The sequence below is a fragment of the Arachis ipaensis genome, chromosome B8 (genome assembly GCF_059453495.1).
Source record: "Arachis ipaensis isolate K30076 ecotype BB chromosome B8, ASM5945349v1, whole genome shotgun sequence".
Classification (NCBI taxonomy): Eukaryota; Viridiplantae; Streptophyta; class Magnoliopsida; order Fabales; family Fabaceae; genus Arachis; species Arachis ipaensis.
In genome coordinates this window covers 442,043-464,492 of record NC_142443.1, presented here as the reverse complement: position 1 = coordinate 464,492, position 22,450 = coordinate 442,043, and the positions used below count along the sequence as shown (strand labels likewise).

At 36.3% G+C, this 22,450-nt stretch overlaps 5 protein-coding genes across 13 annotated transcripts; 3 read left to right on the top strand and 2 right to left on the bottom strand.

Moving 5' to 3' along the window:
• Window positions 1–1,176: 1,176 nt before the first annotated feature.
• LOC107618304 (diphthamide synthesis DPH2 family protein) lies at window positions 1,177–6,503 on the bottom strand. Of its 3 annotated transcripts, none has more exons than XM_088497067.1 (11): window positions 6,050–6,503; window positions 4,753–4,882; window positions 4,286–4,509; window positions 3,844–3,952; window positions 3,276–3,609; window positions 3,046–3,115; window positions 2,889–2,956; window positions 2,560–2,675; window positions 2,370–2,476; window positions 2,036–2,181; window positions 1,177–1,677 (listed from the first exon to the last, which is right to left on the bottom strand). In XM_088497067.1, exons 2-11 carry the CDS (start codon window positions 4,831–4,833, stop codon window positions 1,424–1,426), a joined length of 1,509 nt encoding a protein of 502 aa, XP_088353193.1. In that variant the 5' UTR covers window positions 4,834–4,882; window positions 6,050–6,503; the 3' UTR covers window positions 1,177–1,423. The 3 variants fall into 3 exon arrangements, with proteins under 3 accessions (XP_088353193.1, XP_088353195.1, XP_088353194.1); XM_088497069.1 differs by having other exon boundaries at window positions 4,753–4,877; XM_088497068.1 differs by having other exon boundaries at window positions 4,753–4,915; window positions 6,050–6,451.
• Window positions 6,504–7,095: 592 nt separating this feature from the next.
• Window positions 7,096–10,103, top strand: LOC107618876 (uncharacterized). Of its 6 annotated transcripts, none has more exons than XM_088497071.1 (7): window positions 7,164–7,302; window positions 7,422–7,560; window positions 7,821–7,946; window positions 8,371–8,606; window positions 9,341–9,431; window positions 9,577–9,643; window positions 9,759–10,103. In XM_088497071.1, the coding sequence occupies exons 4-7, from the start codon at window positions 8,507–8,509 to the stop codon at window positions 9,810–9,812; spliced, it is 312 nt and encodes a 103-aa protein (XP_088353197.1). In that variant the 5' UTR covers window positions 7,164–7,302; window positions 7,422–7,560; window positions 7,821–7,946; window positions 8,371–8,506; the 3' UTR covers window positions 9,813–10,103. The 6 variants fall into 6 exon arrangements, with proteins under 6 accessions (XP_016176537.1, XP_016176536.1, XP_020967917.1 ...); XM_088497070.1 differs by having other exon boundaries at window positions 8,366–8,606; XM_016321051.3 differs by lacking the exon at window positions 7,821–7,946 and having other exon boundaries at window positions 7,096–7,302; window positions 8,366–8,606.
• A 2,103-nt stretch (window positions 10,104–12,206) lies between these two features.
• On the top strand, window positions 12,207–12,696 carry LOC107614615 (EPIDERMAL PATTERNING FACTOR-like protein). Its single transcript, XM_021111354.2, has 2 exons — window positions 12,207–12,288; window positions 12,404–12,696. Exons 1-2 carry the CDS (start codon window positions 12,207–12,209, stop codon window positions 12,628–12,630), a joined length of 309 nt encoding a protein of 102 aa, XP_020967013.1. The 3' UTR covers window positions 12,631–12,696.
• A 2,866-nt stretch (window positions 12,697–15,562) lies between these two features.
• LOC107619024 (uncharacterized) lies at window positions 15,563–16,977 on the top strand. Of its 2 annotated transcripts, XM_088497235.1 has the most exons (4): window positions 15,563–15,621; window positions 15,665–16,274; window positions 16,375–16,547; window positions 16,721–16,977. In XM_088497235.1, the coding sequence occupies exons 1-4, from the start codon at window positions 15,563–15,565 to the stop codon at window positions 16,866–16,868; spliced, it is 990 nt and encodes a 329-aa protein (XP_088353361.1). In that variant the 3' UTR covers window positions 16,869–16,977. The 2 variants fall into 2 exon arrangements, with proteins under 2 accessions (XP_088353361.1, XP_088353360.1); XM_088497234.1 differs by having other exon boundaries at window positions 15,586–16,274; window positions 16,713–16,977.
• Window positions 16,978–17,671: 694 nt separating this feature from the next.
• LOC107619668 (G-type lectin S-receptor-like serine/threonine-protein kinase SD2-5) lies at window positions 17,672–20,749 on the bottom strand. Its single transcript, XM_088497233.1, has 2 exons — window positions 20,467–20,749; window positions 17,672–20,354 (listed from the first exon to the last, which is right to left on the bottom strand). The coding sequence occupies exons 1-2, from the start codon at window positions 20,688–20,690 to the stop codon at window positions 17,951–17,953; spliced, it is 2,628 nt and encodes an 875-aa protein (XP_088353359.1). The 5' UTR covers window positions 20,691–20,749; the 3' UTR covers window positions 17,672–17,950.
• Between the last annotated feature and the right edge of the window lie 1,701 nt (window positions 20,750–22,450).

Below are 22,450 nucleotides of genomic sequence, written 5' to 3'. Positions count from 1 at the left end.
AAACTATGAAAGTGGACAGGGATAATTTGGGAAATGCATACTCTCTAGTTTTTTTTAACACTTGAGAGAATAAAATGTGATCTCTCACCTTAAATTCTACAAGTGGAACCAAAAATAAAGAGGAAAGAGAGAGCAATGAAAGATGAGATTAAACACTGGACACCATCCAATTTTTTTTCACTGGAGATGATCCACTCTGAATAATTTGAGTGTGCCTTAGTCCTAATCAATGTAATAAGAACCAAAACCACAAATATGAAAGAAAATACTTGACACTTAGTTTCGGAGCCCAACCAATGCATAATTTAAGGAGGAAACAAGCACAATACAAGTAGCATTACAGCAATTCAGGGAAAGATTTAAAAATAGTGGGGACATTCTCATGATATAAATTAACAAAAGCACAATCCCATTTCTGAAATATCATCCTCAAGATTTTCTTGCATTCAGATTCTCCATTTATTACTGAGTTTTTATGACACATTTATTAAACTTTTAGACCTTATACTTTGCAAATAGATGCTACTACTTTATTTGAATTTTAAGACTGACTATGTCTTCTAATTGCATGTAAAAATTCTAGAATGATCAAACGTCTAACCTAAAGAAAAAAAAAAGAAAATGAAAATCAACGTGGTTGACTATTGAATTTTATATTTAGAGTCCTTCAACAATAATAATATAAGAATAAATATCAAGGCCACCTACACATAAAATACTAAAATATACAATATCATGTAAAGTTTTTTTTTTTAAATATATCAAACAGGTAATATAAGATTCTAAACATACAATTAAGAACTTAATTAGAAGCTCCTAAATCAGACAATCCTATTCCTAATGAAATTTCATGTTTTGCTTATGGTTATGGCCTTTGATTTTGTCAAACTTGCAAACTGGATTGTTTCTCAGTCTACAGCTGTTTCCATGCGTGATGCAGCCATAAATATATACCTTTTTTGGACTTATGACTCAGTCGACCATATTAACGTGTTGAACAGATCCATGGAAGTCTCGAGTTTCTGATCCATACAACTACAACTTGCAAACTAAGTTATGCTCAAGACGTCAAAAGGAATTCATATAATATTATTGTGAAGTGTGAACTATTATTATATCAATAATATCGTTAACACTTGCAAATAAAAATACTTCAGCATTTCTTTTCCCTCAATATTTGGTCAAGATTCAGCATGAATCAATTCAAAATGATCAAACTGTAAGTTAATTCACAAGTTGTTACAATTGTTTGTGTCTACAGGGTTGAGTTTTACAATTCAACTTTTCCCAAGCTCCAGGAGTTTAGGTGACTCTCTACCCTGCTTACAATAATCTAATGCATATGACAAAATCCCCTCAGCCATTCCTACCATATTCGTGCCTTTACATTCACTATTAGCAGGTTGTAACAAAATTTTGAATGTCACAGAAGTTCACGTTTGTTCTTCTCATCCTCGTACACAGATGCCCTTCCCCTTCGTCCTATTACAAATGCTTCTGGGGAGGTGTTCTCATTGGGCATATTCAAACCCTGATATGATCGCTTTGCTAAAAACTCTGCCCCTGATCTAGCACCACTATGGACTAGAGAATTACAATTATCCCGCAATTGCAGCGCCTTCTCAGTCGAATTGACTAAAGCAAGAGCCTCTCTTTCTCTTTCTTCCTCAACATGTTCTAGTGAAATAACATTGGATGGTTAGGGGAAAAAAAATGAGCATGTAGGGTCTAGTCTGAAAATTACTTTTCTAACTTACCAACATAATGCAAACCAAAAAAGAGAATATGAAAAATGAAAAAAACCCATAAAACTTCTACATTTTTTCTCTCCTCATTGGAAGTAGAAAACATGAGCCACTTTACCAGCTTGGAGTTTTAAATTATAAGCAAATTTTCAAACAAGACATTAGTGTGTACAATCAAGCAGCTGGATTTGTGTTATCATCAGTGGGCTATGGATGGAAGATGATAATTCGAATGTCATGAAACCACAGCAATCCCAAGGTGCTTAGATGTAATAAGGAATAAAAACTACCTTGATTATCCAAATCTTCCACGTAGCCACCCTGAAAGAATGAAAATCGTGCCTCTTCTTCTTTCTCTTGGTTTTGGACTTCTACGTGAGGCAAATTAATCAGATTGCCAAATTCCATCACATAAGCTCCTGTCCACTGACTTCCCCTGAAAACAGAATAACACAGTAACATAAAAAATAAGAAATGTAAGTCATACACGTAAAGCTTGAAGAAAAATAACATTAATATGCATCGATCAATATAAGTGGATTGTAAAATGAGTGATATCTTTTTTCTTTTTTAGTGGGAATTTCTGATATTTAAGCGGATTAAGATATACGATGATGGGGCTACCTGCTGAAAGCTATCGTTGCTTCGAATGGAGTAATAACTGGTGCTAGATACTCTTTGCTATCCAGCAGAGCCGTTTGAGCACAAGAGACGTATACGAAAACATCACACTGAAAAAATTTCAAGCTCTGTTAGCAAGTTCTGAGCCAAAAAGTCAGACTGGAGTACATGGTAATAGTGAATCAAACTTCACCTCAGGAAAGTTGGCTAGTTTGGCAGGGTTTGGTCTTCCCATAACCAAAGTATAGGCCCTTTTTCCTGCCCCAGTAATGAGCTCCATCATCTGATTTATTATGTGTAGATAGCCAGCTGCATCAATATTCAAGAAAAATAATGTAACTCAATGCAGGATCATATTCTTCTCATTTTATTCAAGGTTTACTTGACAATTTGGAATTTTACTTAACTAGATACAAATATATTAATCTTCTATCTTAACTAGATACAAATATATTACTCTTCTATCCAATCATATTAGCAATAACCATGCAAGAAAAACCAAAGTTTAAACAGTAAACATACCAACAGCAAGAGTTCCAACCAAAATCCCAACAATATTAGCATCCTTAGACCTCTCAACCAGGTAGTATCTGCATGGTCATCACGTGAACTTGGTAACTTTTGAAAGACTCAAGGAGGTATACCCAAATGACTGGTTTGTTTATGTTGAGATACATACCTACGCTTAAGAATCCTCCTTTGTTGTGACAAGTCTGTCATCACTTGGTTTTCTGTTGCATCATATCTGACTAAAAACAATAGCATGACACTTAGAGAGAGAGAGAGAGAGAGAGAGAGGAATAGGGGGGGGGGGGGGGGGAAGAAGCCCAAGAACTTATTAGTAGACAAGAAGTCAAGCTGGATTCAAATTTTATGCAAGCTAGATGCGTGATAGGGTAAGTTATTTACCTATTTCACAGACATTGAACGTGAGCACAATATTTGCAAAAGCTGAATTATCAATTCCAATCCAAAAGAGCAAGTAGTCATCTATGCTTTGTCCATCAGGTAGTTTCCAAATCAATCCTCCCATGCTATATGTAGTCCCACTAGCCCCACTGATTGTAGAGGTATTACTACAATCACTAGCTGGTTCCAAGACCCCATTTATTTTTGTAATATCTTTTGATGGAAGCATAAAAGAAGATGGAACATCTGCAAAGTGAACTTTTAAAATTGATGATTCTTCCAGTGACTGTCTTATCTGTTGTATTGAATGTGCATATTCAAGCCCATATAGAACCTGTAATTCAAATGGGACAAAATGGTTAAATGCATATGTATAAATGTCTGAAAGTTATTCTGGAAGAAATTATACTGGAAGTCCAACTTATAAATGATCATATATCATTGGAGCAAGTTTACATCTATTTCATTTTCCATACATTACAAATCAGTTATTCTCTCTCTTTTTCTTTTCTTATTTATTTACTTTTTTTAGTGAAAGAAACCATAAATGTTAAACAATTACTTATACCAAGACAGGCTTGCTATTGGTCATGGCATATTTTGAAATACTTTCAGCACAATCAGCTGTGGAAATGGAAGCCTTTCCATAAACAAAATATGCTGGTAAAGTTGTTGTCCTGCAGAAAAAAGTAGGAATTAAATGGAAGCACACAAGTAGAATCTCAATCTTTATAGCAGCATGAAGAATTAAATTATGAAACCCCTTGCTATAGTGACCATAAGTACTCAAGAAACATTTTGAATCAGAGAAACATAGCAACTGGGAATTATGCATTTGGCATAACACTCTGTATATCAGATTAGATGACTTGGATGTATCATAAAAAATGGTTTTAAACTTGTAATCATATCAGATTCATCACTACAATTAAAGATGAAAAAATATAAAGGATTCATGTAACATGCCCAATTCTTTTTCCTTTCAAAAAGCCTGTTTTAGAAGTACTCACGGACTAAAACATGTATGTCCATAATGTATGACAACATCAGCGTTGATGTGTGATGCTCCGACTTCATCAACACAACAGCTGCCATAGGTGGTATCTGCCATCACAAACAGTCCAATGTTTGTCTCATTCCAATTTCCTGTGACACTAGGTTGGGTCAACGATTGTAGTCTCTTGCGTAGAGCCGCGACCACTTTTGTTGAATCTTTTAGGAGATGATCTGGAAACTAAAGTTTATAAAGGACTGTTAGTCAGTTACACATAAAACTTCAAATTCTGTTGATGGGGAGCGGGTTAGTTTTCATAAATAGCCGAAGACCAAACAGACATGGAAAACTACATAGTAACTTTTGAATTTTATAGCTACTCAAATAATTGTGCTATTTTCCAGTTTCTCAGTTGTGGAGTCTAAACTCTAAAAGTATAAAAGAAACTCAAAGGAAGTGAAAAAGTCAGGAAGAGAATCTTACTTGTAAAGCAACTCTGGTGAAGTTGTGAATGTGAATGAAGTTGGCAGTGGCAGCAATATCATACTTGGATTCAAAATCCATGGCTTACACACCAAAACAACCCAAATAACAAGCTCTTACCTTTCCTGCTCTGCAACAGAATTAATAATTGAGGCACTAACCGCTACAAAATATGCCAAAAAGCAACTCTTTTAGGTTTTGTGTTGGATTTGTGGAAATTCGTGTAGTGAATGAATGAGCTGATTTTGTTAGCTCTATAACCATAGCTATCAGAACCGAACTGGTAATTGCCTCGGTCAATCAGGTCATTGGTTCAACTAGTGGATTACTGATTCACCCACTTGACCCGATCATAATTAAATAAAAATATAAAATTATAAAAATAAAATTAAAATCAAAAGTTCAAACTTAAAATGCATGTCTTCACAAACATTAATAATAATCAAGTATCAATTTTTAGACATAACTAATAATGCAAAAAGAGATAATAAACTAGTCACTAGTACAAAATACTTTCTCAATTTAAATGAACAAGAGAGAGAGCAAAAAATAACACAATCAGTAAATCAAATTCAAGGGGTGATCTCAAAGTCGGTATCTATATCTTCCTAGGACAAATTTGAAGCTTGACCAACATTTCCTTCATTTTGATTTGCATCTATATCTACATTTGTCTATTTTTCACAAATCAATACCAAGAATAATTCATAATAGCAACTGAGTTGTGATAAAAACATCTTTAAAATTCTAGCAAAACAAAAAAAAAAGAGCATGGGAACAACAATTTAACTGAACAGGGAACATGAACCTCATGTTCAACAACAAATTCAACAATGATAATTTTTAGCAACAAAAGATTTAGCTCAAAAGATGATTTACAGATATACACAGCAACAAAAAATTTTGCTAAGTGATTATTTCAGCAAGACAACAACAGATTCAAACTCCGGTGATGATAATCAGTAACAAATTCAATCCTGATGATTTTCAGCAACAAAAGAATTAGTTCAGTGATATTTTCAGCAACAAATTCAACTCTTAGCAACAAAATCAAGGTGCAGTGATGAATTACAGCAACAAAAAATTTAGCTAGGTGATTTTTTCAACAAGCCAGCAACAGATTCAAGGTTATAGTCAGTAAACAATTCAGCTCAGTGAGGATTTTCAGCAACAAAAAAAAATTAGCTAATTAATATTTTCGGCAACAAATTCAACTTTCAGCAACAAAATCAAGGTGCAGAGATGAATTACAGAACAAAATTGAGCAAGAAAGAACATGGAGTTTGTTGTAACTCACCAAATCGGGGACCAGCTGCTGACGTCGAGGAGGAAGCTGATCGCGAGACTCGAAGCAAGAAGACGACAACGACGACCAGCCCCGGAACGTGCTGCTTCTTCCACCGGCGAAGCACGCGACTGAGTGCCCCAGGACCTGCTGCTTCTGCCGCCGGCGACGACGAGAGCAGGGAAGGCGCGCGCTGACTGCGAGATGGTGACGAGACAGAGCGACGACGAGCTTGAGCGCGAGACCGGAGACGAGAGAGCTTGAGTGCGAGAGCGACAGTGAGAGCGTGACGAGAGGAAGAGGAAAGAGACGTTCACTAAGCAGATTAGGGTTTTGGCTTTCCTTTTACTAGAACGACGTCGAGGGCAACTGCTTCTTCGAGGGCAAAGGAGGTGGTGGTAGACCGGCTGTGGTGGTAGACCCGAAAAGAAGGGATGAGAAATATTGGGTCGGGTTTGATGGGCCCATTTCATATTGATTAGGCATCATGGGCTTTTAAATCCCTGTTGCTACAATGGGCCGTATAAACCAAAGCCCAAATCTACTGAACATAAAAAATTCACAAGGTTCCCAAAATTTTCTTTAGTTTTGACTTTTATAAGATAATCTTCATACCAATTTTGACTTACCTACTCATCTTTGAAGCAGGCAAGTCTCTTAGCTAATCAATTTTTTTTTCGGCTGCTTTTTTTAATGTGATTTATTAGTTCATTCTACTAATTACTAAGTGACACGTAATCATGCATATTCATGCTATGCTATAATATTAGGAACTTAATAAAAACTAGAATAATTGACTTAATTCTGAGAATAACAGATATACCCAAAATAAGCACCTATAAGCCTTGTACCTAATAAAATCAGAAATTAGATCACAACTTGTCAAGTGGAATCATAATTATTAATTAACATCCATTAGCTTAAAAGAATACTCTACTGTTAAAAAAAAGAGTAAATAACCAAAAGAAATTTTCATCCCAAAAAGAAAAGAAAAGCAAGGAAGCTAGGAACTGTAAAACAGATGATACAAGTAAAAAAAATATTAAACAACAAAAAATAAGGAAAAGAAAATTGAAGTAATTGAAAATTATTAGATGGTGGTGGATAAATAATGACGGAGCATGGGCAAATAATTCTTCGTCGTTGGCAGAGAAGAGAGAAGAAAGAAGAATCCAAAACGCTATCGCCTTCGCCAATCGCCACTTCAGAAAAGGAGGCTATCAGTTTCAGCAAACAAGGGAACACATATACCAAAACAAAAAAAGGTTCAATTCTTTTTCTTCTCTCTCTCTCTCTCTTCACTCTTGCTTTGATTCTACCTCTACTTATCTACCTCATCGTTGATCGTTCTTTTTAATATTAGTTTTACCTTTTGCCTTCGTAGTTTTCAGTATCGCTCTCCGGATTTTCGCTACCTGAAAGGAATTCGGGTTCGACTTCTCCATTTCCCCCCGAATTCTTCACAGCTGAGCTGATCTCACTAGGGTTTTTGAGGGGTCTTTAAGACACTGCACGCATATGGGGTATGTTTCTGAATCCAATCCTATCCACTGAAATTTAGCTCCTTCTATTTCTAACTTTTTAGCATATTTGCGATTTATTCTTTTATCGGTATCGATAATTTCGCTTTTTGGACCGATAAGTCATAATCATGTATGGTGATAGTTTGGGACTTAGGATAATATTGAAATTAACGATTTTGAGCTTTCTTTCTTTCTTTCTTTTTCCCAGTGATTTGTATTTGTTTCATACTAAATTGTTTTCTGCAAAAATTGATAAAAAGGAATAACTAGGACTGAGCTCAGCATTACTATATCCGTGAGGTTGCATAGGAGGAGCGCTTCATATTCCTTTTCTTTACCCCAATAGATTCGATCATTATACAACTATCTTAATCTTCTAAATTGAGGTGACGCTCTTCTGCCATTTCTCACTTTGAGCTACTTTCTGCTAGTGTTGTGACAACGAAACTACTTTGTGTCATTTGTTGAAATTTAGAAATCATAGTTTTCTGCTGGAGTGGAGTGAGGAATACATCAAAAGGGTCCATGGCTGATTCATTTAATTATTGCATAGCAATTGATGTTACGAGTGGAAAATATTGTTACTTCATTTTTGTTTGCTTGGATATATCCGTAGTTTGTGTTGCTTATCTGTCGGGGAGAAATTGTGTGATAACCAATTAATCATGTAACAAAAACTTACAGCTGAAGTGTGCGTCAATCTATTTGTTGGTACTGATTTGTTGTATATGAATCCACGGTTGCTGGTTTAACAATCATATGATTATATTGTGATGCATAATCGAATTTAATGCGATTGTAACAGAGCAGTGCTTGTCTTGGACGATATAAGCAGCCCACATTAATCAGTTCTGTGGATGTGCCACCAAAAGGATTGACAAAGCAAGGTAAGCCGGTGAAGAAACCTAGCACATCAGAAGATTTCTGGACCACCAGCACGTATGATATGGACAACAGTGCTGTTCAGTCACAAGGAAGCATCTCATCAACCAGTGTAACAAACCAAGCTGCAGATCCTGGCAACCCTGCTGATTTTGTGAATCATGGTATCTTCTATTTTTAAACTGTGTATTTGGATAATTAACAGAAAACTTTTTTTGGATTAAATATGAATTTGAAATTTAAGACGAATAATATGACTTTCGACAATAAAAATTAAAGCATCTCTGGGTTGATTGATTGGCCTTCTTTACAACAAGACATAATTTTAGGGGTGATTCTCTCTTTATGGGGGCTATAATGATGGTAATATAAAACTGATGTCTCTGTAAGTAGCTACTGCATACTTCTCACTTTTTTGTTATATTTTGCTGATACTCCTTGGTGTTGCCAAGTTGTATCTGCTCCATCTTGAAGCTAATATATGAGCCATTTTGAGTACCAGGGCTCATGGTGATTCAATTGAGCTTTTTCCTTGTTCTGACTTTATTGAGATGCCTTGGTTGCTTTCTTTTTGGGGATTTTATTGTTAGATAACACATTTTTTACTTAATTTTGTAGTAATTTCTCAGATTTCTGGTTCTATGCATGTTCTCTATGCAATTCTTTTGGGTAATCCAATCTTCTATCTGGTATAGATGGGTCGTCTTTGCATCTGCAACTGGTCTTCATGGATATTTTGGCCAGTTTTTCATTGGGTTTCTGTCATTTTGATTTTCCATCTCCCTAGTCCCTATATTAAGTTGTAGTACATCGGATTTTGAAAGATGTGGGAGCTGTGATTCTCAAATTGGCTAAGAAGGGAAAGAAAAAGAAATTAATATGAGAAATATTTTGGCAGGTCTTATTCTCTGGAATCAGACTCGACAACGTTGGATTGGAAATAAGAAATCTGAGAACCAAGCACAACAATTGCGAGAACCCAAATTGAGGTAAATTATCTTGTTTGATTAGTTTTTGTCCAAGGCTTGTTTTCTTCTTATCTTGGTTCTTTAGACTGAAAACTAGTAGAGTTTGATCAACTGATCAATACATTTCCATCTGTTGCTGATGAGAATATCCATTCATGGGTTACAGTTGGAATGCAACGTATGAAAGTTTATTGGGGAGTAACAAGCCATTCCCCCAGCCTATCCCTCTTGCGGTAAGCATTTAGTTCCTGGTCATCACAAAGTTGAAGCGAAAAATGGTTATATGATCATGTCCGGATGAAAAACATGTTATCTGATTATTTGTTTATATTAAAAAAATGTTGTTAGGAAATGGTAGATTTTCTTGTGGACATTTGGGAACAAGAGGGCCTCTATGACTGATCCCTACAAGGTTGATGAAGGATTGCTATTTGCTTAGATACCGGAAATAATTTTAGTTCTTGCTTCTCTGGTAAGAGGAAGAAGATTGGGCATACTGCACTTTGTATATCATTTATAACGTTATCTGTCACTTGACAATGAAGGAAAAGTTTCTCTCGGCAGGCCTAGCCTTGACATAATTGTATTATAATTTTATTTTATTTTATTGATGGCCCTTTCTCTCTAGAAGCTAGTTTTGCCAAATTTTATTTTATTTTTCTTGATTAATGATGAAACTTGGGATTTCACGTATGTTTGGGTATGATCATTCATTTCAATCATGCTTAGAGAAGTACTACAACAAAGCCTTGTCGGGTTATTATCGATTATTTATTCAATGGGAAAATACCGCCTTCTTTTTTTCGCTTATATTTAATACCTTCTTGAAATATATTATTGGCTAAGCGGCAAAATAATCGCACGTTAGTAGTTGTTTGGTTCAACCAAAATTATGGTTCAAATGTGTTAGTTAAACGTAGGAGCACGTATAATGAAATGATTTAAGGCTATAAGATGATTCTAACATTGATTGGAGATAGCAGTTACAAGTGTTGAGAAGGAGAGGAAGTATTAGAACTTGTATTTAAATACGTATAGTAAAAGTGTTTGTCCCAATTGATAATAAAGGTTGGGTTTGTCCACATGAGAGGTGGAGTGTACTGTTTGCAAAGTTTACAAGGAAGGGACCCACTAAGGTAGACAGCGGCCTCGTTGTGAGAGATATGAATGAGACTCGATCTACTTACTATCAGTAGGTGGTGGGGAAATGGACTGGACAATGAGAAGATCAGTGACAATCTCAGATCTGAAAAGTGTACGGCTCAGATGACGTTGCCGTAATGATATAAACAGTTACGTTCCTCTGCACTCTCTTTTCTCTCCTAATCCAAGCTAACGTCTTATCATTGCCCATTTCTATTTGCCCGTACATCCCCCCATGCATGCGCATCTTGCATCTCACCAAAATAGTAATCAACTCTCCAAGGTGAAAACCACAGTCACACTGGCCCCCTCTCCCTCTTTTGCTACATTCTCCAAATTCAAAAATAGTATACATCTCATAACATCATATTGTAATGCAATTTCTCTAATTATATTTAAAATTAACATTTAGCCAAAAACCTACAAAATAAAAGACTAAAAGAGTGCTGCTGATGCATGTCCTTCCCATGTGCTGATAAAGAGAAATTAGGTAAGTTACGTTGATGCGGGTAAAAGTTGAAGTTAAAAACTGCAAATGGATTCAATTTTTTCGGCTTGGCGTTATGGCGTAGAGTAAGCTAACTTTGAAGGCTTAATCTGCTGAAAAGCCTTCCTGTGTCAGCGCAGATCAACAGTGAATCTCATCACCATGTTACATCTAGAAGCACATTTTCTATTACTATCAAACTATTCTCATATTTAACTAAGCACATGCAAATTGCTTGTTGCATCATTCATTTTTATTTATTTGGATCTAAATCACCATTCTCTTCTTCATGCACTTAATTAATGATCCACTGACACATTATATCATATATGATTGATTATATTTCTGTGGATCGTGCTTTAAATTGACTGTTCCTTTTTTAATTTTATTTTTGTTTAAAAATTAATTAAATGATATCTTATGTTTCATAAATATTTATTGGAAAAAATTATTAGTGCAGTGAAGGGAATAAAAGTCAAAGATGAGAATTAGAAATCTTCTAAAACAAGGATATAGATATGCAATTATAGAGAAAGATGAATTATTATGGAAGTTATACATTTAGCTACAGAGTGCAGAATTTTGCTAACAAAGTACAGTACTATAAAATGGTAAAATGTTGGGCTTCATTTGACCGGAGCAAAGCAAAAATGAAAAGAGGGTTTGTAAGCATTGAATGCAGCAATTAATTAAGCAAAGGGAAAGTTAAAGATGGGCAATGGCTGAGATTCCCAAGGAAATAGGGATGGTTGGGATCACATACCCTGGTTTGGTGTGTCCCTAGTCAGAACTCAGAACCACTACTATTCACCAACAATCCAAAGTCAGATTCACCAATTCCCCAAAATGAAAGCAAAGAAAAGAAAATAGCACATATTTCACTGTGTGTGTGGAATTCCATTTTTATTGGTTTGACAAGCTATGAAGGCAGATCATTGTCTCTCTCACAGGAAACATCTCTCCTAATACTAGTAAGCCCCTCCCCAAAATTATTATTATTTTCAACCAAAGGAATCACTTTCTATTCCTTTCTCAAACACATACATACATTCACAAATTAAAATACACACACACTATACTCCTTCCACTGTGACTTACATCACTCACTCACTCACTCACTCCAAACCAAATCCCTCAGTCTTCCCTTCAATTCCCTTCCATAATACATGGCTCCACATGGATTCAAACTTGCAATATTCTTCACTGTGGCTTTCATTCTTTCCCTCACTCTTCTACTTCCCATATCAGGTAAAAAACCTCCCTCAAAGCCAGCTACCCATATATGGAATGTAACTAGCTAGCCTTTGATTTGATGATTATGTATATTAGTGCATGCGTCTCTACATTGATTCAGGTGATGCAGGAGGTAGATCATTGTTGGGAGGGGAGGAAAGCAATAATAAGGCGGTGATAGGGTCAAGGCCTCCGGCATGTGTAGACAAGTGCATGAAGTGCAGGCCATGCATGGCTACGGTCATCGTTCCCAACCACAGAAGGAGTAAGGGTCTCTTCAAACACGACGATAAGGATGACAGCTATTACCTCCTTTCATGGCGATGCACATGCGGCAATAAGCTCTTTCACCCTTAATAATCCCCATTTCCTGCACCTTCATTCTATATAATATACATATGACTAGTGCTTTGCTTACGCACACTTCATCCATCTCTCTATTCGTTAGCTTTCTCATGTCTTGTGTGTGTGTATATGAATATCATGACCATATAATCAATTAAATTAATGTGATGATGATTTTGATTAGTCAACTAATTGCACCACTTTGTTACTCATGCTGCGCTACTTAGTTTTCTGTATCTTGATTCCAGCTAGCTGATTCAGCTAGTCTCCTTTCCACACTCGCATGCATGCATGTTGCATCACTGTTTCAAGTCTAGATTAGATGTAATTTGGGAGGTTTATTTGATTTAATTGTATTTGAGACTAATGATTTAATTTACATATCGAGAATAGAGTTTGATCCAATTCCGAGTGAGTCCATACTTAATGATGCAGTGATACCTCTTATGCCACTATCTATTGTCAGAATCCAGAAATTTCTCAGGTGTTATGAGTATATGAGGTTTTTTTTTCCTGATCCATTAAGCAGTTTTTATTTTAAATTTATTGTTATTTTTAATTTATATTTAAAAATTAATAAAATAAAAATTAATCTCAAATTAGTTCATATCATTAAAATAGAATAAAAAATAATACAGGACAAGGATACTTATTTAATCCAAAAGAACACGCAAAAAATTTTTCGTCTGAATCATCTTTTTTCTTTTCACTTTTTACTTGATATTGGGCTAGATGGATAGCTAATGGAGGCCCAATTATAAACTTGGGTTCGGTGAACCCATTTAGTGGAGTCTCACGTGTCGATTTTGATCCATGCATGAACCACATTTGGTATTTAGGATTTCGAAAACTATATGAACCAAAGAGGTTTTTCTCTCTCACATTAACTTACCTGTCCAACAACTACACACAGATCTCTCTTTTACCGTCCAAGTTCTCTCCGTCTCTGTTCTCATCTAAGGCTCTGCAACTTCTCAGACTAAAAGTGACACAGTAATGCATTGAGTTGCTGATGTTGCGATCCAAAGAGGGACTTGGTTTGTTGAAGGTGAGCCCAGTTTTCAGTGATGAGATCGTAGATCCAAAGAGGGACTTGGTTTGTTGAAGATGAGCCCAGTTTTCAGTGATGAGATCGTAGGAACCCATTTCAAAAACGTTATCAGTGGTTAGAATGTGTATGAGAGTTTAAATGCCATGCATATAAGCTTCTTTAGCTTTGTAGATCAAGTAGGTACCCTTAAAATTGGTCTCAGCCTTGCACTTGACTCAACGTCAGAAATTGTTTAAGAAAATAGTGGTGGAGCACGAATTGTCTTTGAACAATTACAGAAATATAAAAAAAAACATTCATTTAATAGAAAAAAAATATCTTAATGCTTAACAAAAGAAATATTCAGTTATATTTTAGCAAAAATAATTAGATATCTATAAAATTAAAAAAAATTATGAAATTCTTAAAGAAATAGAGACATTCATATTTACAATACAAAAAAATTAGAAAAATATATAAAAGAACATCCATTCGGTATGAAAAAGAAACATTCCGATACTTAGTAGAAGAAATATCCATATATATTAACTTTTTTTTTTTAAGATGAGTTTTGAGATCCAATTCATTAAAAAGTTGGCAGGAGTTGGCTGAACCCTCTTAGTTTCTAACAGAATTGCTTATGATTTTCTAGATCTAGTTGTTTATGGACAGTCAAAAGTCTCTTTCTTATTAGTGAATAGTTTAGTACGAACTTTTATTTGTTTATGTATTGTCTGGCCTTTGAAACTGTAAGGATCGGAATGATATTTTTGGTTTGGTGAAAAAACATTCACGATTTCAAGAAGAAATAAGGATGGGAGAGAGTGCCAAGCAAGAGAGCGGTTCCCATTTCGAAGTCCATCTTTTTCATGGCTGTCACTTCTCTCAGGAGCTACCAATTCCTATCAATGAATATACCACTCACCTTTTTTTCTCTTAGACAGTACTGCTCCAACACATGAACACAAGGATTTATACGATGTCACCTGGAACTGTCACATGACATGGGAACTAAAATATCATATTTATTTTTGGTAATTAAAAGCATCGTTATGGGGTTGACGTGGGTAACTCACCATGTTGCTCTTGAGATATTTATTTTACTTGCTAGTGCCACGCCTCTGTCTCTGTCGCGTTATTTTTCTCCAGATGCTTCTTTTGTCCTCTAATTTTTGTTTTGTTCTGTTCTTGTGATCTTATCTTTTCTTTCATTACTCATCGTTATCATAATCATAACTCGGCTCCAGTGTAATAATGTTGAAGTGTGTCCATCAATACTCAATCCCAACACAATGAATTGTTATTGTGTTACTTTATTCATCAATGCAGAATTATGAACAATACAAACTAGAGAATCATGGATTTATTATCATTGAGTCTGAGTTGATCGTGCATTCACGCTTAGTGAGTAGTGACAAGACAACAATATATAAGATATAAAAATATCGCATGTGTCTGTTTCCACTTTGCCACTCCAGTGTAGCTGTGGAATGTTGCAATCATAAGCAAATGCCGTATACAAACAAAATATGGTGTATGCTACGGTACCTATATACACTTGCCTAATTTATTAAAAAAAGATAAAAATTTAAAAAATATAAAAGTATACAATTTTTTAATATTTAAAACTTACTATAAAAAACAACTTCGGCAATTTCGGCACCAAAATATATGCAGTTAATTGAGCATAGCCAAGCAGGCTTTGCCGCATGGTTATTCACTATTGGAAAGAATAGAATGATGATGTTGACTCCATTTCTGTCACATGCAACAACAATTCTTGGCCGTAGAATTCAGCAGCCTACAAACAAAACACACTACACGGGAACAGGGTCCCAACAACTTGCCCTCAACGTGTTCTTCTCTTACAGGCTTGTGATCTCCAACTAGTATTGTCCTATGCTAATAATATATATGCTGCATCATTCTGCTATTGTAGTGCTTCATTTCTGTCACTCACTTCCACTCTTCTCACTTATTTCAGTACCTACCATTCCACACTGCCTAACAGATCTTATTATATACCTTGAACTACTTCTTTCTCTCATTGTCTTCTGTGTTTGTTTCTCTAAACAGCAAAACAATGTTACTAAGAAGCTCCTCCGCACCAATACCAACCTCGTTCATACCCCATTCTAGGGAACCATCCTCCCCTGAAGCAGAAAGGGTTCTTCAATTTTCTAGAACAAGATCGTTTGCCAGTCCAAGACAAAACTTGCCTGACTCATCAGATCATCAAAGCCCAACAAAGCACGACAACAAGAGTTGCATACCACGTAGTAACGTGCTCAAGAGTCAGCATGGTACCAAGATCAAAGAAAGTGACCAAGTGATTCACACAACAAAAGGGAAACCTTCAATCAGAGAACTCTTCTCAGTCTCAGGTTTAGATAGGCAAGTCCTAGTAGAATATGATGAAGATGGTGGTGAAGAGAAGAAGAGAGGTAATAGGGGATTGCAGACTTTAGTTGTTGGTGGTGGGATGGGGAGTGATGGTGGCAAGATATGTGGTGGCAGTGGAAGTGGCTGGGAATCAGATAAGACTGATGCTTATTACCAAACCATGATTCAAGCTAACCCCAACAATGCGCTTCTGCTTGGAAATTATGCTAAGTTCTTAAAAGAGGTAAAGCTTGTTTTTGAAACTTATCAATACATGGAAGATCTAAGAAAACTATTGTGCTCTGTCTATGAATGGTTCACTGATATTCAATTTGCAAATATAGGTTCGTAGAGATTATCCTAAAGCCGAGGAGTATCTTGAAAGAGCCATTTTGGCTAATCCTGGTGATGCAACTGTTTTGTCACTCTATGCCGATTTAATTTGGCAAATAGAGAAGGATGCTGATCGTGCTGAGGGCTATTTTGATCAAGCTGTTAAAAGCGCCCCTGATGATTGGTAAGATATATAATATATATTCATGGATCATGGTTTTTCTTCTAATTCCTCAGATCAAGATTTGGTTTTTGTTTCTTTTGTTAGCAAAGTGTTAGATATTATATAGTTTTCATTTTTATGCTGATATTTCTTATATGTTGATGAATCTGATGTGTAAACGTTAAGTTTTTCAGCTATGTCCTGGCTTCTTATGCTAAATTCCTTTGGGACGCTGAAGAGGAGGAAGGTAAAGACCACCAACATCAAACTGATCACAGCAATGTCTTTCACGGAGCTAATGGCCAGCCTCATTTTAATGCATACCTCTCTGTCTCTGAGTGATGTTCCTGTTATACTATGTAGTACCTAAGTGGGGTTGACTTTGCTGAGATGAGTGTCTGGTTGTAAATACCTTATGGCATAAATAAGAGAAGGCAACTTTTTATGTGTATGTGACAATGAGGCTTGCACTGTTGTAATTTGTATCCTTTGGTAATATGAAATTTTGGTAGATGCTAAGGAATAAAGAACAGCCCATGGCGAATGTTCTTTTGATCAAGAACATCCATTGGTCTGATTCTATGAAAACAAGTGATAAAACTAAAGAAAGGGAAACAAAGAAACATAATAGTCAACAAGATAATCTTCTAATATAGGTGACAGGTTTTAATAATGGCATAAACCAACGGCTCCAAATGTATTAGGTGCTTGTTTAATGAATAATAGTCCTCCATAATTTCCTTTTTATCATTGTTAGTATTATTTCACATGTCAGGCTCATTGATAAAATGATAAGGTGAGGTGACATCTTGTTTGAGACTGAGTCCTTTTCAGAATGTCTATTCTCACCATTTGGCATGGACGTGATGAGAAATAGTATCATTCACAATTCATTATTCAGCTACAATTTGTTCAATGCCGGCAATCTATGCTGATTCCAACACTACTCTCTGATTTTGTCTCTTTCCATTTGTGATCTTTTAGTGTATCTGCACCTTCATTATTCATTTTCCTTCTTTTTCTGGCATATATGATATTGTTTTCTTTCTGACCACACAAAAAAAAAAAAAAAAAAACACATGCTCCATAAGACAAAAAATCTTGAGGACACTAATAGTACAGAACAAAGCAGAACAACGTTTGTAACTAACAAGACTGAGATTTGTGTTTCTGTCTCAAATAAATTTCTCATCCGAAGCAGGAAATAAGCAACACAATAGTCTATATACAACAAAATGCATTCTAGTTTAACAAAATTGATGGCTTTGGCAATCCAAGCTACAATATAATAACATTGTCATCATAAAAGATGTTACCCATGCTAATTTTACTAGGCCAAAAGTAACAAGCAAAAGTGCAAGTTGAATATGATGGTGTTACCAAAAAAGAAAAGAAAAGTATATCTATTCATCTCATCTTTATCATCATCTTGGTCCAGATAATTGAACACAAGAAAGTGGCACGTTACTATAGAAGCTTCCCTGTCCTGAAGAAGAAGCTTCTCCACTACTCATTTTCAGGAAGGCTGTGAAAGAACTAGACTGAGATAACGGTGGATCAGGTACAGGGGAGAGACCTTCAAGCATTTGAACTACCTTTGTCATGGAAGGTCTCAAACTGACATCATCTTGTATACACCATAGAGCAACTTTGAGAGCAATCATAGCCCTTTCATCCTTATCATCAATGTCTATCCTTTTGTCAATAACTTCTCTCAGTCTCCCTTCCTCCATCATTCTGAAGACATAAGAAGGAAAATGCACTTTCTCTGGGCCTTCCCACTGATCATAGTTCTTCCTTCCTCCAATAATCTCCAGCAAGACCATGCCATAGCTGAACACATCACTCTTCTCAGAAATTGCATAGTTAGTGATCCATTCTGGTGCTAGATACCCTCTTGTGCCCCTTAGAGTTGTAACCACATGGCTTTGTTCGCGGTTCATTAGCTTAGCCAGTCCGAAATCTGAAACTTTAGCAGTGAAATTATCATCAAGAAGAACATTCTGCGGCTTAATATCACAATGGACAATCTTCACCTCACACTCCTCATGAAGATAGGCCAATCCCTTGGCTGTGCCTATTGCAATGTTGAACCTTGTATCCCAAGTCAACAAGAAAGTGTTTTCACTGTTCTTGAAGATCCATTTGTCCAGAGATCCCCTCCCCATGTATTCATAGACGAGAAGGCGATGAGAACCCTCAGCGCAGAAGCCTTTAAGCTTGACCAGATGAACATGATGAATGCTTCCAATTATAGACACTTCAGCCTTGAACTCTTTTGTCCCTTGTCCAAGACCTTCCAATTTTTTCACGGCCAACTGAGTTCCATCTTCAAGCACACCAAGATACACAGAGCCAAAACCTCCTTCACCAATTTTCGTGGAGAAGTTCTTTGTCACCGTAGAGAGAGCACCATAAGTAAACCGAGTAGGCATTCCGGAGAGACCATCCAAGAAATCATCCTCCTCCAATGTGTCTTGTTCATGCTTAACAAGATTCATCTTCTTGTTATAGTACCAGAACCCTGCCACAAGACTAACAATGACCAGAACTGTGAAGACTACTATGGCAACAATTAGCAGTATCCCATTCTTTTGCTTTTTGTGGTCATTTCCGTCATCAATGGCCACCTTCATATATGAAGTAAAACCGCCGGGACCCCCCTTGAATCGTTGGAAGCTTCCGGTCTGATCAAAATGAAAGCATCTCCCGGTGGTGTTTTCAAAGAAAAGCACAAGGCAAGAGCAGTTTCCCAAACAAGCTTCTTTGCAGGCATTCAGGTTTGATTTTGAAACCGGTGCAACATAATCAAGTGCAAAATAGTCAAGCTTCTCACCAACATATAGAAGTTCCGTAGAAGTCCTAGAACAAGTTGAGATATTAGGTGGCTTGCAGTTAAAGCGAGATTTGAGAAGTGCAGGGCATTCACACCAGTTCTCAAAGAAACAAACATTGTAAGGATCACAAGGCTCAGGAATGCCACAAGGGTCTTGTGGTATTTTTGTTGCCTCAGGTGTAGCACCCTTCCCTTTGCTAAGATCATAGAAAGAGATGGCACCTGTAGGGTCCAAAATAGCAACCCAAAATGAGTCAGGATCTGAATGGTCAGAGAAAACAGTTCTCCCCAGCAAATCCCCGTTCTTGTCATAGAAATTCCATGAATTGGACACCAGAGAAGCAGAATGAATCTTGCCACTGAAATTCTTTTGGCTTGACCAGTATTGTTGCGGGGGCTCAAATCCTGCATAGAGAACCAAATCACCTGCCTTATAAGCAAGAAAATGGAACAAGTTGTTGCGGTTGGGAAAGGTTTTTAGTGTCATTCCTTCCACAAAGGCTTGACCAGGCAAAAGAGTATCAGTGGGATGGTCAAAACTCTGCCAAATGGATGTCCCATTTTCCCCAATCAACACCAAATTCCCTGAATCCTGCAACTCCATGGATCTTACTCTTTGTCCTGTTGTGTTTGTTGACCAAACCACACCGTTCCCACCCTCCAAATATGCATTCCCGCTATGTTCTAACACAAATCTATTAGAATTCCTAACAAGTAAGCCTCTGTTGGCAGTCCAAACCACTTTGTAGCTACTCAGGTGAAGGACTACTAGAACAAACAAGGAAACATCAAGGGTACCAAAGAATCCGAAGGCGAAAGCCGAGTTGTTGGATAGCAAGAACATTCCATTATAATCGTCCCAATCCAGCTTAGATGCACTGAAGCCAGGATATATCTTCTGAATGTGCTGTTCTTTACCCAAGCAGGTTGTGGACAGAAGCAGCACACACAAAAACAAGGCTCCACATCTCAACAGCCCCATGATTTGATCGCTGCAATAATCAACACTAGTTTTAATTTAATCACTACAACAATCCAGGAAACCATAGACACGTTACATTGGCTAGATAGATATGAGTACGAGTATGAGAGACTAAGACAAACCTTATTTTGCAGTAGCTGGCAGAAACGATGAAGCAGGCATGCTGTACCTTAAGACTATATAAAAAATGAGTAATAATTATGAAGAGTTGTTGTAGCAGGATGAAACCAAAGGGGATGAAGGAAGAAAGGTTTGTGGATCTTGACAGGTTATGGAAGTTGTAAGGAGGAGACCGAACAAGTTGTATATTGACTTGATATGTTTGTGAAGAAGAACGAGACTTCATGTGAGGTGATGGTCATCAAGATAGTAGGGTCGCTATAGTTGCATTACGGTGCTGGACTTTAATTTCCCTGCTTTTGAGGTAAAATCAAAGTAACTAACATTAACATGTCTCTTTCGGGTCTTATTAACTTCCTTTTAAAGTCCACTTATGTGTAGCAAATTCACTCATAACCATTGCTTCCTATGTACTAATTCGTGTTAGTATTGCAAGTGTGAGGAGTGTTGAAGTTAGTCCCACATCAAATAAAATAAGAAAGAGTGAAGAGTTTATAAGATGAGAGACCCATTAATTTACTATCTTAAAAGTTTTGAGTTAGATGTGTTGTTTTCCTAAGTCTATCGTTGAGAGCTCTCCATTCCAACAAATGAACAAATAAAATATAAACACAGTGAAAATCTGTTATATTATAATTTGAAGAAGCATGTGGTAAGTAAAAAATGGTTCGACTCTCCCCTCTCCCATTTAACCTTTGTGAAGAAATTTATACCTAGTTACCAATCTGGAAGAAAAGAAAAGTCTGAGTCAGACATTATATATGGGGTTCTCATCATGCTAGCTGTCACAATAGTTTCCTTTTTCCACCAACTATATTTATTATCAATTACTCCCATTCTCAATTACTACTACAGACTACGGACTACAGTATAGTACATTTTAGATTTTACACTGATACAATTACTATTTTATTTACTACACACAACTAACTCAAACAAGAAGGAAAGCAAATATCATTATTCATAAACGGAGTGGGGGGACGGGAAGTCAACGTTTGATATAAAGTCATAACCACTAAAGTTATGGACTAATGGTGACTTGAAGCCGCTCCTGTTGTCTTTTTAGTTTTTATCTCAGAAAAGAAGAAATCAAAATATTGGAATCCTTTATTGACTTGTTATTTTTAGCAATTGACTGGACATATTAGACAAATTAAAGTTGGTTAAGGTAGTGTGGAAACTTGGAAGATTCTGGCGAGAAGTAAAGTTAGGCAAAAGGTGGGAAGTGACACATGAATTCAGCGAGCACAAGCGCTGATTAATACACACATACGGTGAAGCATTAGTCATGGCTTATTTATTTGTATCCATTTATTTGTATCCATGAATGCGCCAGCGTGGAGTTCATGAAAACTTTTCAAATCTGCAAAAAGTAATGTGAAAACAGGTACTATAAATGTGAATAAGCTCCAAAAGGAGTTCAAGGTCAAACATTAGTGCAATTAGCCAATTACCATCGCTTGCTCTGCACACGCAAGCAAATATTCTTTTTCTGTTGGGCATTAAAACGGGCCTGGTACAAATTTGAAACTTTCTGCATATGTTTGGGTGTTTATGATCCAATTCAGCCCATATGCTTCTGGCCAGTTTTGATTCAAAAAGCCCATAACTATTGGGTGTATAGAAATCCATTCCTCTCAAGGGCAGTGCACACGTGACACGACTCTTCAGTATGACTTCACACATGCGTGAACACCGTGAAGCAATAAAAAAAAAAAAAAAAAAAAACCAAAAAGAGATGACTGGATGGAATCTGGACTTAAAGATAATAGTGTTTGAACTTTGAACTCCTTAAAATAAAGCATGTAACTTTGCTATCCCACATGGTTTAGCTAGAGGACTAGAAAATCATAACCCCCATCTTATATGGTCGAACTTTAACTTTTAATTAAATATTTTTATGATAAATATATTTAAGATGTTCATTAATAAGGTGCTTAAAATAAAAACAATTGATAACAAAAAAAAAAGAAAAAAGGAAATAAA